A 15,057-nucleotide genomic window follows, 5' to 3' on the forward strand; every position below is an offset into this window, starting at 1 on the left:
TCATTATGAACTCACAGGGCTCCACTTAATCTTGCCTCCTCTGAGATTCCCTCCTCAACTCTCTGCTCTCCCCCAGTCAACTCAAAACATTAGCTGCCTCCACCTGCTAGTAGATCATTATATCCTTTCCCCAGAGCCTGCTAGGCTTCTGAAGATGGCCCAAATCCAAGTAACAGGATTTACTAGTGACTGAAGCATGAAATGGTCTCCACGCCCTGTAAAATCCTCATCTTTTCATTTTGCATTTAAAATCTAGGTACTGACTATGGGTCTCCCTATAATTTACCTGATTTGTTAGGGAATAACTTTTCCCTGGCACTTAACATCAGGTTGAACGGGGTCCCCTTAGAACTGAGATTGAAGCCCCTCGCTATGATTTAGATTTTGCATGTGCCCTCACAGGTCTGTGTGTTGAAGGCTTGGTGCCCAGGATGTACTATGGGAGGTGAGACCGTGCAAGAGGACCTGAGGCTACCTCTCTCTGCTTCTAGGTTCCTGGAGTGTGTGCTCTGCTCTGTCATGCTTTCTTGTGATGACCTCTGTCTTCGTGAGGTCAAAAGCAACTTGATCTAGACCAGAACCTCCAGAACTATGAACCAAGATTAATGTTCCCTTTTTAATTGAATTACCTTGGTATTTTGTTAGTGACAGAAAGCAAACGTAATCCCTACCATCTAGTGCCTCAGAAGGGGACTGAATTAGGACACAGTTGTTTTAAGAGGGAATTAAGATGAAATGGGGCGAGGGATTGGGGAAACGGCTGTCAGTAAAAGTGTTTGCTCTTCAAGCATGAGGATCCCCAGGATTCTTACAAAAAGCTAGGTATGGCTGGGTGTGTCTGCAGCCCCAGCATTGAGAAGCAGAGATAGACTGAACCTGAGGTGGCCAGCCAGGCTAGCCCAAACAGTGATCTTCTGGTTTAGTGAGGGACCCTGTCTCAAGGCAGGAAGGTACAGGCTAGCCCAAACAGTGATCTTCTGGTTTAGTGAGAGACCCTGTCTCAAGGCAGGAAGGTACAGGCTAGCCCAAACAGTGATCTTCTGGTTTAGTGAGGGACCCTGTCTCAAGGCAGGAAGGTACAGGCTAGCCCAAACAGTGATCTTCTGGTTTAGTGAGAGACCCTGTCTCAAGGCAGGAAGGTACAGGCTAGCCCAAACAGTGATCTTCTGGTTTAGTGAGAGACCCTGTCTCAAGGCAGGAAGGTGCAGGCTAGCCTAAACAGTGATCTTCTGGCTTAGTGAGAGACCCTGTCTCAAGGCAGGAAGGTGCAGGCTAGCCCAAACAGTGATCTTCTGGTTTAGTGAGAGACCCTGTCTCAAGGCAGGAAGGTGCAGGCTAGCCCAAACAGTGAGCTCACGGCAACCTTGGCAGGCTTGGATCGCAGAAGGGGAGGAGTGGCAGGCTTGTTCCCCACTCAACATCAACGCTTTCCCTTTTAAAAGAGCAAGGAAGGGCTGGAGAGATGGCTCAGAGGTTAAGAGCACTGACTGCACTTCCAGAGGTCCTGAGTTCAATTCCCAGCAACCACATGGTGACTCACAACCATCTGTAATGAGATCTGGCGCCCTCTTCTGGCCTACAGTCATACATGCTGTATACATAATAAATAAATAAATTTAAAAAAAAAAAAAAGAGCAAGGAAAAGCCGGGTGGTGGTGGCGCACGCCTTTAATCCCAGCACTCGGGAGGCAGAGCCAGGCGGATCTCTGTGAGTTCCAGGCCAGCCTGGGCTACCAAGTGAGTCCCAGGAAAGGCGCAAAGCTACACAGAGAAACCCTGTCTCGAAAAACCGAAAAAACAAAACAAAACAAAAAAAAAAAACAAGGAAATGTATAAAAGAAAATCAGAAGCAAACACATTTTTTTGTTGGTTTCCCTTTTCTTTTTAATTATAAAGCAATTATAAAACAAGCATATAAGATGCTGGCCAGCTGTCACCAGCAAGCAGGGCATGGATATGTTCTTCTCCCAGACCTAGGGCACCTCGTTCTCACAGCAGCTTAGACTCTACAGAGCTCTGAGCCTTCAGAACAGCGGGTCTCAACCTGGGGGTTGAGACCATGAGAGAACACGGATATTTACATTATGATTCATAACAGTAGCAAAAGTACAGTTATGAAGTAGCAATGAAAATAACTGTATGGTTGGGGGTCACCACAACATGAGGAACTGTTTTAAAGGGTCCCAGTATTAGGAAGGTTGAGAGCCGCTGCTCTAGGAGGATACCTAGAAGTAGAGGGTACTGTCACAGCCCCCTCCAGTCAGGGAAGGTACCTACTATCTGTCTATTCCAGACAGCTTCCATGGAAGGCATCACCTGGGAAAAGGGATCCATGACTAAAGAAAGCCCAAAATGTCACAGAAGAGATGAGGGCACTCCCCATCAGCCCCGACTCCACACTGACAGGGTGCAGGCAAGGCCATTATTAGTAGAAGATATTCAGTGGGGGTCCTCCCAGGTCTTCCTGCCAAAGTTCAGGACAGCCACTGAGCTGCAGGCCTGAGCTTGGGATGGGGCTGGCTGCGGGGAGCTGGAAGGCAGGGCTGGAACCCGGGTCATCGGAGCTGGACAGCACCTCGGCATTGTGGCCCCAGCAGCCCCACTGAGGTTGAGGCTGACGTCTCTGGCATGAAGGGCCAGGCAGGAGGGGTGGGCTTCCCAGGGACAGGCAGGGTTCTGGAGACACGGAAACACTCTGCAAGAGAAACAAGAAGGGCTTGCTCCCTGGCCACTGATGGCAGATTTCAAACCTGGCTGTTTCCCCAGAGTGTAGCGGGTGGTGTCTGGAGGGCCCCAACAGTGCAGTAGGGCGCAGAGGTCAAGATCACTGGTTCTGGAGACACACTGCCAACCTTCAAATCCTAGCTCTGCTACTCACTAGCTATGAGAAAGAAGCCTCTCCATCTCAGTTTTCCCACCTGTAAAATGGGGATGCTAATGCTTTATAGGGCTGTATTAGCAGGGATGAATAAACAGATACAGGTAAAGTTCAAAGAATGGTATAGGCAAACAGTGATTGCTCAGTAAAACTTAGTCATTAATATAATCTTTTGTGGACCACAAGACATCTATGAATGAATAAACCTCAAAGCAGACCCACAGGTCACCAACTCCAGAAGAATCTATTCAGGAAGTGCTGCCAATCCCCCTGGGCTTCACTCACTCCTGCTCTGAACTTAGAATTTCCTGGCAAGTGCAGCCCCTCACCTTCCACCCTGGCCTCTGTGTAAACCCGAGGGCCATCCTCTCTTCCCCGGGCTGTGGAGGCTGTTGCACAGCCTCGATGGTAACCGTGGCGGTGGTCTGAACTTCCCAAGGCCTCATCTCTTCCCCTACAGTTGCCAATAAGGCTCCGTTCATCCTCCCCTTCATTGGAAAACCTGGGACCTGGAAAGTAGGAGACCCTGCACAGACTAGAGACCACCCATCCACTCTATTTCCAACCGAAGCCTGGGGACCTCCCTGGGGGAAAGCGGCAGGGGCCCTGGGACCTACCTGGTACACTTCAGTCAGCTCTGCAGGAGCAGTGGATGGTGACCAGGGTCCAGTCTTGTCCCTAGGTTCTGGGGATGTCTGCATGCCAGAACAGGCTTGGGGTGGTGTCCAGTGAGAGGTGTCAGGGGCTCTCCCTAGGGACTGGTTCAAGGGTGACTGTATTTGGGGACAATAGGGAGGTGTCACCCAAGGATCCACGTTGGAGATCCTGCTCCCAAGGTTTTCAGGTGAGACTCGGGGTCCAGGACAAGCGGGAGGAGACCCCCAGGGCACCCCACCACTGATGGCTGATCCCAGGCCAGGGGCAAGCATCTGAGCCTGCGAGGGGCCACCGTCGGGGCACAGAGGGCATCGGTGAGAGGACGCGGTGTCCGCGCTCCGTCGGCGCCTGCTCTGCAGACTGTCCTCGCTGAGGCCCAGCACGGCCGACAGGTGGCCGATGTAGCGGATGGCCAGGCGCAGCGTCTCGATCTTGGTCAGGCTCTGGCCGGCGGGCGCCACGGACGGCGGCAGGAAGCGGCGCAGCTCGTGCAGCGCGCGGGCCAGCGTGCGCATGCGCAGCTTCTCCCGCTCGCTGGCGCTCTGCCGCTGGCCTCCCGCGGGCGCCGGCCGTGCCCGTCGGGGCGCCGCCGTCGGGGCAGCCTGGGCTTTGCTGGCGCTGCGGGCCAGGCCCGCGGACTGCGTGGGGCAGCGGGGGATGTAGCAGGGACACGATCCGGATGAATCGGAGGATGAGGCCGGGGACGTGGAGTCCGAGTGCTGGGCCCAGCCCCAGCCCTGGGAGAAGACCCAGTGGTCGAGGCCCGGGAGGCCCTGAGGAGGAGGAGGAGGAGGAGGTGACTGGGCCATGGCTGGTGTGACTCTGGGAAGCTGGACCGGTCACCGGTCACCTCCAGGTCCTAGCTTTTATCTGGCCCAAAGGTGTGAGGTGGCCCCCCTGCCAGGTTGCAGAGAGGTGTCAAAACCCACAGAGCCCAGGGAAGGTCTGGGCAGGGGGGCCCTGGGAAAGCGGGCCCATTTGCGGAGGTGTGGATTCTGACCCCTCGAAGGCTCTAATTGAGGCCCCTGCTGCCGGGAAGTGTGGGAGGGACAATTCGCATCTGGATGGAGCTGCTAAGCTTCTCACTGAGCCCCCACCCGCACTCCGCCCCGCTACTGCAGGGGGAGTCAACAGGAACCCGCTGCCACTGTGGATGGCAGTTCCACGGGCTGCCGGGTGCCCGGCTGTCCCTCGTGTGCCTCATCGGTCCACTTGAGGCGTGGCCACCCCTTGTCATTAGCCTATGATGAGCTGCTATTCCTAGTAACTTCTCCCCGGTGCCTTCAGGTGTGCGGCACAGGACTGACCCAGTGACGGGCCCGGAGGAATCTGTCCACAGAGGCAGGACGTGTGTCCTCAGACCCCACATTAGCTAATTTGCTGAATGACACTGAGAAAGTCGTCTCATATCTCACAGCTATCTCTACCCCCCTAAAAATGGAACCCAGCAGCCTGGAGGAAAGGAATGGGAAGAGGAAATGGGAGGAAGTGGGTGCCAAAGCCAATTATGCCTCGTGTCGCCTTGAAGTCATCTAGTTCCCCGGAGCCTTTAGTGTCCTCATCTGGCCCCCACTGGATGATCTGAAAGTGCTGGCAGTGTGCCTTAATTGCACCTGCCACTTATAAAGAAGGGACGACACAGTCAGGTGTGGTGGCGTATACCAGTAATTTAGCACTCGGGAGACTGAGGCAGGAGGATGGGGGTGGGGCAGTGTTTGAAGTCAGCCTGTACTCCTTATTAAGACCTTGTCCCAGAAAAGAAAACCGAAGCAAAAAACCCAGATACTTCCACCAGGGAAGGGGCTCATGGCTATCATCTAAGCACTTGGGAGGTAGAGGCAGGAGGATCAGGAGTTCAAGTCCATCCTTAGTTAGATAGAAAGTTTGAGGCCAGCCTGGACTACATGAGACCCTGTCTCAAAAAACTAAACAAATAAAACCCATGTCCTATCATACCAAAGCATTTATGGGCACTCACTTGCCTTTATGCTGGGCCCTTCACCTGTCTGAACTTGTCCTTCTGGTGGGTAAAGCAGGAATAAGTAGGGTGTCTCCTCCCAGGCCTGTTGTGAGAAATAACTAAGGTAATACAACTTAGGACATACAGGTTCCCCTGAGGGGCAATTACAGTTTAAACAAGGCACCCATGCCCTGCATCAGCTCCAGGAAAGGGTTAAACGAGAGTACCTGGGATGGTTGGGCCTTAGCGTGAGCAGTTGCCGCTGGGCCTTGAACCAAGAGCATCATTTGATTAGGGGGGACATGGAGAGCATGCCAGAAGGGAGGGCCTGGTGGTGGGATGGCAGGGTGCTGCTAGGGTGGTGGTGTGAGGGCCAGACACATCTGGAACCAGGCCGAGGAGTTGGATTCTAGTCTCAAGACCATGGGGAGGCTTTGTGAGTTTTGAGCAGTTGGATAATTTAAAATATCAGTAATCAGTAAGTCAAGGTCACTGTGACTAGAGTGCTCAAGAGGAACTGGAAAGATGGCTCAGTGGTTAAGAGCACTAGCTGCTCTTCCAGAGGGCCAGGGTTCAATTCCTAACACCTACATGGCAGCTCACAACTGTCTGTAACTCCAGTTCAAGGGATCTGACACCCTTACACAGTTACACCAATGCAAATAAATAAATCATTTCTTAAAAAAAGTAAAAAAAGAGAAGGGCTGAAGAGATGGCTCAGTGGTTAAGAGCACTTATTGTTCTTACAAAGGACCTGGGTTCGATTCCCAGCACCTGTATAATGACTTACAACCATCTATGACTCCAATTCCAGAGGATCCAACGGGCACACATAATGTACATACATGCATGTGCACAAAATATTCTTATACACAAATACATGAAAATAAATGAAAAGTTTTAGTTTATTTAAATAAATTTAAAATTTTTTCAAGAATTGATTTAACTGGTAAAGCCTGGAGTAAATAATGGCTATGTAAATGTTATCATTTAAAAAGTTAACTTTTTATTGCATACTCAAATATTTCACTGTGAGAAATGGGACCTGACAGATGAAGCCACACCCCCAAAGGACCTGTGACTTTCCAGACTGACAGTACTAGGTGGTCATCCATGGTCCTCTGGCTCATTCACGGCATCTATGTGAACTCATGAACTCAGGTAGGTCTCCTTAGGGAGTACACAGTACTGACTAGGTTTTGGGTCAGCCCTCTGGAACTCCTGTGTTGAAAATACTCCCCAGCCCAACACTGAGGAGGGCAGGGCCTTTGGGAGGTGCCCGGGCCACAGGGCTCTGCTCTCCCGACTGAACTTGGCTTTGTAAAAAAGGCAGGCTCTCTTCCATGCTCACTCTGTTTTGACATGGGATGGCTTCCGCCATGGGCCCTCACGACATGTTGGCACTAAAAGGCAGGCTCTCTTCAAAGCTCATTCTGTTTAGACTTGGGATGGCTTCCGCCATAGGCCCTCACGGCACGTTGGCACTGTGTTCAGAATGTCCCAGCCTCCAACGACACGAATTTCTTTTATTTTTTGAGACAGGGTCTCTCTATTATGAAGCTCTAGCTGTCCTGGGACTCATTGTGCAGACCAGGCTGGGCACAAACTCGCACCTACCTGCCTGTGATAGGACTAAAGGTGTGTGTCACCACCTCCGGCCCTTTTTTTTTTTTTTTTTTTTTTTGAGACAAGGTCTCATTATGTAGTTCAGTTGAACCTCCTGGATGAGTTCTATTTTCTCTTTTATTTCCATCTCTTGATTTATCTTGTTGCTTCATTTCCTGGGAGATTCCCTGCATTTTCATTTCCATCTTTCAGGTCTGAGGATGAACTCAGTGACTGACCATTTGTCTGGATGTGCCAGAACCCAGGTTTCATCCCCAGTACTGCAAACGAAACAATAAAACCAACTCTTCCTTTCTCTGTCATGTTTTGAATTTCCTAAAATCTAATTTTAAAAAACTCTTAAATATTCTTCTACCCCGCCCCCAGACAGGGTCTTACTGTGTGTAGCTCAGGCTGGCCTTGAACACATAGAGATCTGTTGGTCTGTCTCTGCTTCTGCTTCTGCCTCCCAGGTGCTGGGATTACAGGTTTGTGCTACCACACAGTTTTGCCCTTTCTATAACAACTGTCTCTGACAGGAACTGCCTGTGAGAACACACTGATCCTTCTGAGGACAGCCCAGATACCTCTTGTGAGATGCCATATCTTAAAAGTCCCCACTGTCTTCAAGCATAGAGCCCAGGTTGGACTTAGACGTGGGACTGATTCTCCTGTCTCTGTCTCTCAAATGTTGGCACTGTAAGTAGATGCCAACAGATCCGTTTCCATACCACCTCTTACCATTGCTACACCGAGAATCAAAATTCTAACTCAGGAACCTGTGGGAACATATTCAATCCACATCCAATAGGCAGCCCTGAAAATCTTCATGACTGACTGTACCCTTCCCAGACTAATACCACTCTGACACCATTTTTTAGGAGACAGGGTATCAAGTCCATCTGGCTGTCCTTGAACTCCGTATGTACCTGAGGCTGACCTTGAACTGTCAACTCTCCTATATTCACCTCCCAAGCACTGGAATTACAAGCATATGAAACCATGCCCAGGTCTAAGTTTTTCGAGACAGTGTCTTTTAGATCAAGCTGGCTACAAACTCATGAAAATGCTCCTGCCTCAGCTTTCCGAGTGCTAGGATTACAAGTATTAGCCATCAGTCTTTCCCCTTAGCTATTTGAAAATATACAATTAGCCACAATTACCTGCCGTGATAGAACATTAAATGTTAATTCTACCTACCCAGATGTGGCTCTCTACATGGATTATCTTCATTTGCATTTGCATCTGAAATTTTAGACTGATAGGCTCAGTAAAGCGCTGGCCTACTGTGGCCAAGGCCCTGGGTCAATTCCCAGAACCACAAAAACAGTCACTTGAAATTTCAGATAAACATTTCTCTTGGAGTTTCTTTCTTTCTTTTTTCTTTTCTTTCTTTTTTTTTTTTTTTTTTTTTTTTTTTTTTTTTTTTGGTTTTTCGAGACAGGGTTTCTCTGTTTAGCTTTGCACCTTTCCTGGAACTCACTCTGTAGCCCAGGCTGGCCTTGAACTCACAGAGCTCTACCTGGCTCTGCCTCCCCAGTGCTGGGATTAAAGGCGTGTGCCACCACCACCCGGCTCTCTTGGAGTTTCTAATTCATGCCTCTCAAAACAAAAATCCTGTCATTTTTTATTAATTTATTTGTGAGTGTTCTGCCTGGTGCGTGGACAGCTAAACGTGTAATTGTGGAACGCAGTGTGTGAACTGGCCTCCTAATCTCCAGAAAGTTCTGAGTTTCTGACATTATTCTACCCCTCCCCGACCTGTAGAGCCAGCCTGAGGGATTTCCTGTGAAGGGATTGGTAAACACCTAGAGTCTACCAGCAGACAGAGCCCTGAACATGGTACGTAGTACTTTTTCCTCTCTGGGCTAATCTGGCCCACTCCTGTGATGAGCTAGCTCCAGAGCCCAGGTCCTAGGCTGACGGTAGGGTTTCAGAGTATATTTCTAGAAGATGTAAGGAACCCTGCCTATTCGCTGAGCTCTTGAAGCTCCTCAGCCAGACTCTTATATTTTATTTATTTTTGTTTAATGTCCATTGGTGTTTACCTGCATGTATGTCTGTGAGGGGGTGTTGGGTCCCCTGGAGCTGGAGTTACAGTTGTGAGCTGCCTTGTGGGTGCTGGGAATTGAACCTGGGTCCTTTGGAAGAGCAGTCAGTGCTCTTAACCTCTGAGCCATCTCTCCAGCCCCATCAGCCAGACTCTTGAAGCATAGGGTGCACTTAATGCCATCCTTATTTGTCCAGAGGTAGACGAAAGTCAATCCTTCATCAGCCTCTATTTGGTACAAAAAGACTGTGTAGGTCACTGGTTACTGCTGAGGGCTATAGTGTTGGGCCTGGCTTAGTGCCCCAGCAATACCCCTTTCGAACTGGTAGGACTTAGGTAATTTATTCAACTTTAGTTTTTTCTTTTTTGTTTTGTTTTTTGGTTTTTTGTTTTGTTTGTTTTGTTTTTTGAAACAGGATTTGTCTGCCTCCTAAGTGCTGGAAATAAAGGCTTTCACTACCATGCTTGGCTCGACTTCAGTTTTTTTTGTTTTTGTTTTTGTTTTTGTTTTTTTTCCCTTCTATGAAGTGAGGCCTCTGGTCTCAGGGTAATTGTTGGGGGGGAGTATCATACCATTTAGCACATAGCTGATGTTCCTCTTAATAGTAAGTTCAGGGACTGCAAATGAGTGGGGGAAGGGATAGATTGGACCATGAGGACACGGGCATCTTCTGCGTCAGCCCTGGCAGAGGGAAAGTGTTCTGGGTCTCTGGAACTCTTACCATTGGCCTCGCTCCACACTCCCATCCCCTCCAATGTCCAGGTTTTTCCTCCATGAAGCCAGCATGGGGCCATCCTCAGTACACACTTTGTCCAGTGGTTACCTGAGCTACACGCAGATCTGCAGGTGCTGGCCAGCCAGACTAGACCAGAAATGGAGACTCAGAACTACTTCCTGCTGGGGGTGGGGTTCTGACTTGGGTATCAGAACTATCTGCTGTGTCCCTGAAGCCCTGAAGCCCTGGAGCCAAGCATCCCCCTCCACGCAGGTGTGCCTAAACCAGGTATTTACCATGTTGGAATCTGCCCCAGGCCTGAGTCTTGCCCTCTGATCTTCTCTTCACTGGTCCCTCCAGTCATCTGTCCCTCCGTGTGTTGAGGCTAAGAAGGCTGGGGTCTGGGCCTCAGCTTCCCGGCTGCACAGGCTCCCCTCTTCCTGTGCTGGGAGGAGGAAGTGGCTAGACCAGGCCAACAGAATCAGTAGAGTGTGCACGGGCTTCAGGAGTGTAGGAGACCCTGCTCATTACCCACACTGCCTCTGCTTTAACCTGTTTCCTGTTTCCTTAACAACGGGATCTGTGAGGCAGTGGGAAGATCTGCTTACAGCCTGGTTTCTCCTGCATATTGGAAGGCCAACTAGATGTCAGTGGTTTTCATTGGCTCGGTCTTCTGGGAGAACTTGAAAATCAAACAAACAAAAAACAGGAGTCTTATTATGTTACCTGGACTGGACTCAAACTTGTGATTCTCCTGCCTCAGCCTTCTGACTAGCTTGTATTGCAGGTACATTTCAGGCTTGGGAAAATGCCTCAAGACTCAGGTACAATCCTGTACTTATCCCCTTACACTCCTGGCTTTTTTTTTTTTTTCTACCTGAAAATTATGCAATGGCTGGAACCTGAGCTAACTCCAGATAATTTCAAGTCAATCTCAAGGGCAGAAACCACACGCTGAGGATGGCTGAGCCAAAAGAAACTCCGTCATTGACTACAGCATGGAGTACTGTGCTGCCTCTGGACTGTCCACCTCTGAATTTCTTTAATGTGGAAAGAAAACAAATCGCCATGTTAAGCAGACATATTGAGTATGCGTTTGGTTTTCCTCATCGACAGAGGGGCCATGTCAGCTGGGTGCAGCTTGGTCAAGTGAATTCACATCAGAGTTAGTATTCTGGAAGGTGATGGAGGCATGTTCACCTGGAACGGGTCTTTACAGCCCAGACACCGACAAGGTTATGATCTTGAGCCAAGATATGTCTTGATCTAATTTAGAGTGAGACCTGTACCCAGGAAATGATGGCTACCAGCCAGAACCCAAAGCCATCATGACAGGCTGGCCTGCCCCCCATCAGCTGCAATAAGGTGGGGTGCATAGGCCCACATGCACCCTTGTGAAAGTTCAGGCTCAGGAGGCATCAGGTGAGAGGCAAGCAGCACTTGTGGAAGGCTGGGGCAGTTGCCTTCCAGGTGTCAAGGGCACGGAAGCAAACCCCAAGCTGTGCTGGAATTGGCAAGAAGCCAGGGCCTTCACCCAAGAAGGTGAAGCACCTGCTGCCCAAGCAGGAAGGGGTGAAGCCAGAGGCCACAACTAGTGAGCCCTGCAGACAATCCCTTGCTCAGGGATGGGAGGTTAGGTGAGGCCTCTAAGCTGGGTCACCAGATAACTAGCTGAAGGATTCGGGGGTATTCAGCCCAACAAGAAAAGGCATGGTGACTCAGACCTGTAACCTCAGCACTCCGGAGACTGGAGTGGAGGAGGCTGGAGTTCTGAGGGCAGCCCAGGCTGTGTGCTGAGTGGTAGGCCAGCCTGGGCTACAGAGGGCTATCTCAGGAACCAAACAAACCTTAGAGGAGGGGCTGCGGGGATGACTCAGTGGTTAAGAGCACGTGCCGCTCTCCCAGAGGACTGGCATTCGGTTCCCAGCCCCCACACGATGGCTCACAACCACGTGTAACTTCAGTTTTGACGGTTGTAAGCCACCTTGTGAGGGCCGGGAACAGAACCAAGGTCCTCGGCAAGAGCAGTAAGTGCTCTTCTCCACTGAACCAATGCTTCAGCCCCGCCGCTTGCCTAGAGCTGCCTTATGAAAGATTGAGCGGCCCGACCCTGAAGGTGACCGCAAGCGCTGGGTAGATGATTGTTTTGGCCCCCGACAAGTCCACAGAGTAGACGAGTGGGTCTGAAGCCTATAAGATTCCTCTAGAGAAGAGGCCTATCGCTAGAGAGAGGACACCGGGGAGTGCCAGGTGGGAGTGGGCAGAGAGAAGGAGTGTGCAGAGAGAGGTCTCTTTGCACTTCCACCTGACACTACCCCACCCTGCCTGGGGCTTGTGGCCCAGCTGAGTCTGCTCTCAGGGATGGGGCTCTGAGACCACTGTCACTTTTGCCCTTTCAGCTTGGGTGAGGTTGGCACCGTGAGGCAGGGGACCTAAGTCAGAGCTGAAGGTTGTGGACAGATAGACAGACAGATCAGACCAGACCAGACTAGAAATGGAGACTCAGAACTACTTCCTGCTGGAGGTGGGGTTCTGACCCACGTATCAGAACTATTTGCTGCTTCCCTGAAGCCCCGTGGCCCTCAAGCATTCCCCTGAACACAGACATGCAAAACCAGATATTCATGGGGCTGGAATCTGCCCCAGGTGCCCACGAGCAAGTTAGGCCTGAGTCTTGCCCTCTAGTCTTGCCTTCAGGAATCCCCAGACATCTGCGCTGCTGTGTGCTGTGTGCTACAGTTGCATCAGACAGGGAGATGCAGGGAGACGAGGCACCAGCCCACCATCCTGTCAGCCTCTCAACACTGCCTCAGACACCAGGTGTCCTGAATCACCTGGATGTGCTTCCATTTCTGGCCCTCAGGAGGGTGTGTGTGTGTGTGTGTGTGTGGTGTCTGGTCCAACCTGCCCTTGATGGCTGTGCATATTTAGGAGCAGATTCAGGAAGCTGAAGCCATATTAAGGTCTGGCCCCCGACTACAGGTCCGGCTTCTCTGCCTCCTCCCATGAGTCCCCTGCCCCGGGGGGTCAGGCTGTGGGAAAAGGGAGGGCAGGAGGGCACAGCACGAGCAGGTGGGCAGGGGCTGCAGGGCTGGGTGGTATTCTCATTACTGGCCAGTGGAGAGGGCCAGCCTGGGCTCCCCCTGGGCCAGGCCACTGGCGGCCTTCACACCTTCTGGCTGCCTGTTGACACGAAAGGCTGCCTCCCTCGGGGCAGAAGGTGTTAACTTGGGAACTGGAGTGTGCACGGGCCTCCAAAACAGCCAGCTCCTCAAAGCCCCAGAGAATACTTGGGGCAGGAGCCAGAATAAAGGCAGGGTTGTATCCTTGGACCAGAGATGGGAGGTGTCCAGGGGCTCTGAGTCGCTTCTTCTGGTCCTGGGACTGATGTCCGATGTTGGGCATGGCCAAAGGAGCCTCCTGACAAGGCTTCATCTGGCAGAGCACCCCCAGTGTCATAGGGAGCCCCAGACACTGACAGCCACCAGGGCAAAGCCACAGAGACGCCCCAGGATCTGGGTTTCTCCCTGTCAGGCCTCAGAAGAGCCTGTTTTGAGCACTTCTGAGTTCAAATCCCATGGCTCATCCCACGGTGTTGTTCTTGCCCATGGAGGTGCCATCTGTCACGTAAGGCCACTAGATTCTAACCCCATGGCGCCTGGCTTTGAATTACAGACTATTTATTACACTTGGGCCAGGGCTAAGGGACAAGCGGCCTGCTCTTGTGTCGGGAGGAGGGAAAGGACCGATAGGTCAGCTCTGAGTCTGGGGGTGACCTGGTGTGCAAGGTGCCTGGAAATCAGGAAGGCCGTCAAGGCAGGGCTCCATGGTAAAGGAGGGCCTGAAATTGTGGGCTTTCTTTCTTTCTTTCTTTTTTTTTTTTTTGAGACAGTGTTTCTCTGTGTAGCCCTGGCTGTCCTGGAACTCACTTTGTAGACCAGGCTGGCCTTGAACTCACTGAGATCCACCTACCTTTGCCTTTCAAATGCTGAGACTAAAGGCGTGTACCACCGCCCGGCAAATTGTGGGTTTTCTACATGTAGAGGGGTTACTGACAGAATAAAAAATAGGAGACAGACCTGGAAGTCTGGGGCTGGGTGGGTAGGGCCGGGGTATTCGAACCCTGGCACAGGGTGGGAGAGGTAGGAGATGGTGTGGTCAAGCTGGGTGGGGAGCTTGATCTTAGGAAGGCAGTGGGATCCACAGGATTTTGGGGTTGGCGGGGGGAGTTGGAAGGGAAAGAGGACACTGATTACAGCAGGCAGGGACTGGCTGGAGCCAGGGCAGGACAGGGCAGGGCAGGGTAGTGGGTCTGGGCCAGGACCAGTGCAGCGTGTGTTGAAGGGTGTGAACGAGAGCGTGGCTGACTGGGGAGCAGGGAGGGGCTGGGGTCCCAGGCATTGAAGGAGCTGGAACACAGCCAGGGCTCGGAGCCCACCCTCTGCTTTCCTCTGACCGGAAGGCTAAGCCAGGCGGGACAACAAGGTCTAGTGGAGGCACTCCTACCCAGGGCCAGCAGAGGCCGGGTTTGAGTCTCACCTGCAGCATCTGTGAAATGGGAGATGGAGCCTGCACTAGGCACCTGCCGGGGTTGCAATGGCGAAGGAGGGACGTGGGGAGGGGACGTGTCCATCCAGCTGGACCACAGGGGCTACAGTGTCTGCCCTTTCCTCCTCTCCCATCTCCTCCCTCCGTTCCCTCTTTTCTTTCTTCCACTAAAGTGATACCCAGACCTTACAGAGCAGTAGGAAAACACTGGGGAAAATAAGCACCCCAGTTTAACCCACCCAGAGGGAAGCTCTGTGGCCACATCTCCACATCCTAACAAACGGCAGGTTCACCTCTGCTGGACAGCTGCACCAGCGCCTGACTACAGGGCTCCGAGAGACCTGGGGCCCTCCTCGGCTGTTTTCTGCTGGTTTAAGACAGCGTCTCATGTAGCCTATACTGGCTTTGCACGCCCCCTCTCGATTCTAATCTCAGCTGCTGGGGTTAAAGGTGTGTGTGCCACCACGCCTGGCTGGTTTTTATTTATTGTATACTTTTAAAATATGATCTCGCACGCCTTTAATCCCAGCACTCGGGAGGCAGAGGCAGGTGGATCTTTGTGAGTTCGAGGCCAGCCTGGTCTACAGAGCGAGATCCAGGAAAAGGCGCAAAGCTACACAGAGAAACCCTGTCTCAAAAAACC

The 15,057-nt window shown here is 51.6% G+C and overlaps 1 protein-coding gene and 1 long non-coding RNA gene across 2 annotated transcripts in view; one reads left to right on the plus strand and one right to left on the minus strand.

The window, feature by feature from the left end:
* Positions 1-15,057, plus strand: part of LOC128124043 (uncharacterized) — a 170,398-nt gene extending 155,341 nt beyond the window's left edge. Inside the window, exon 2 of the long non-coding RNA XR_008222815.1 lies at positions 14,960-15,057. This is a non-coding gene — a long non-coding RNA (uncharacterized LOC128124043). The remainder of the gene's footprint in view (positions 1-14,959) is intronic.
* Mesp2 (mesoderm posterior bHLH transcription factor 2) lies at positions 1,865-4,344 on the minus strand. Its single transcript, XM_052760275.1, has 2 exons — positions 3,496-4,344; positions 1,865-2,695 (listed from the first exon to the last, which is right to left on the minus strand). The coding sequence occupies exons 1-2, from the start codon at positions 4,342-4,344 to the stop codon at positions 2,426-2,428; spliced, it is 1,119 nt and encodes a 372-aa protein (XP_052616235.1). The 3' UTR covers positions 1,865-2,425.

Source organism: Peromyscus californicus, unplaced genomic scaffold (assembly GCF_007827085.1).
Source record: "Peromyscus californicus insignis strain IS unplaced genomic scaffold, ASM782708v3 Scaffold_4__1_contigs__length_199733344, whole genome shotgun sequence".
In the NCBI taxonomy this organism is placed as follows: domain Eukaryota; kingdom Metazoa; phylum Chordata; class Mammalia; order Rodentia; family Cricetidae; genus Peromyscus; species Peromyscus californicus.

Excerpts from the sequence above, each read along its gene's own strand:
- Mesp2 (XM_052760275.1), bottom strand. The coding sequence starts at position 4,344 with ATGGCCCAGTCACCTCCTCCTCCTCCTCCTCCTCAGGGCCTCCCGGGC. Across the intron at positions 2,696-3,495 it reads AGCTGACTGAAGTGTACCAG|AGTGTTTCCGTGTCTCCAGA; the intron begins GTAGGTCCCAGG and ends TTTCTCTTGCAG.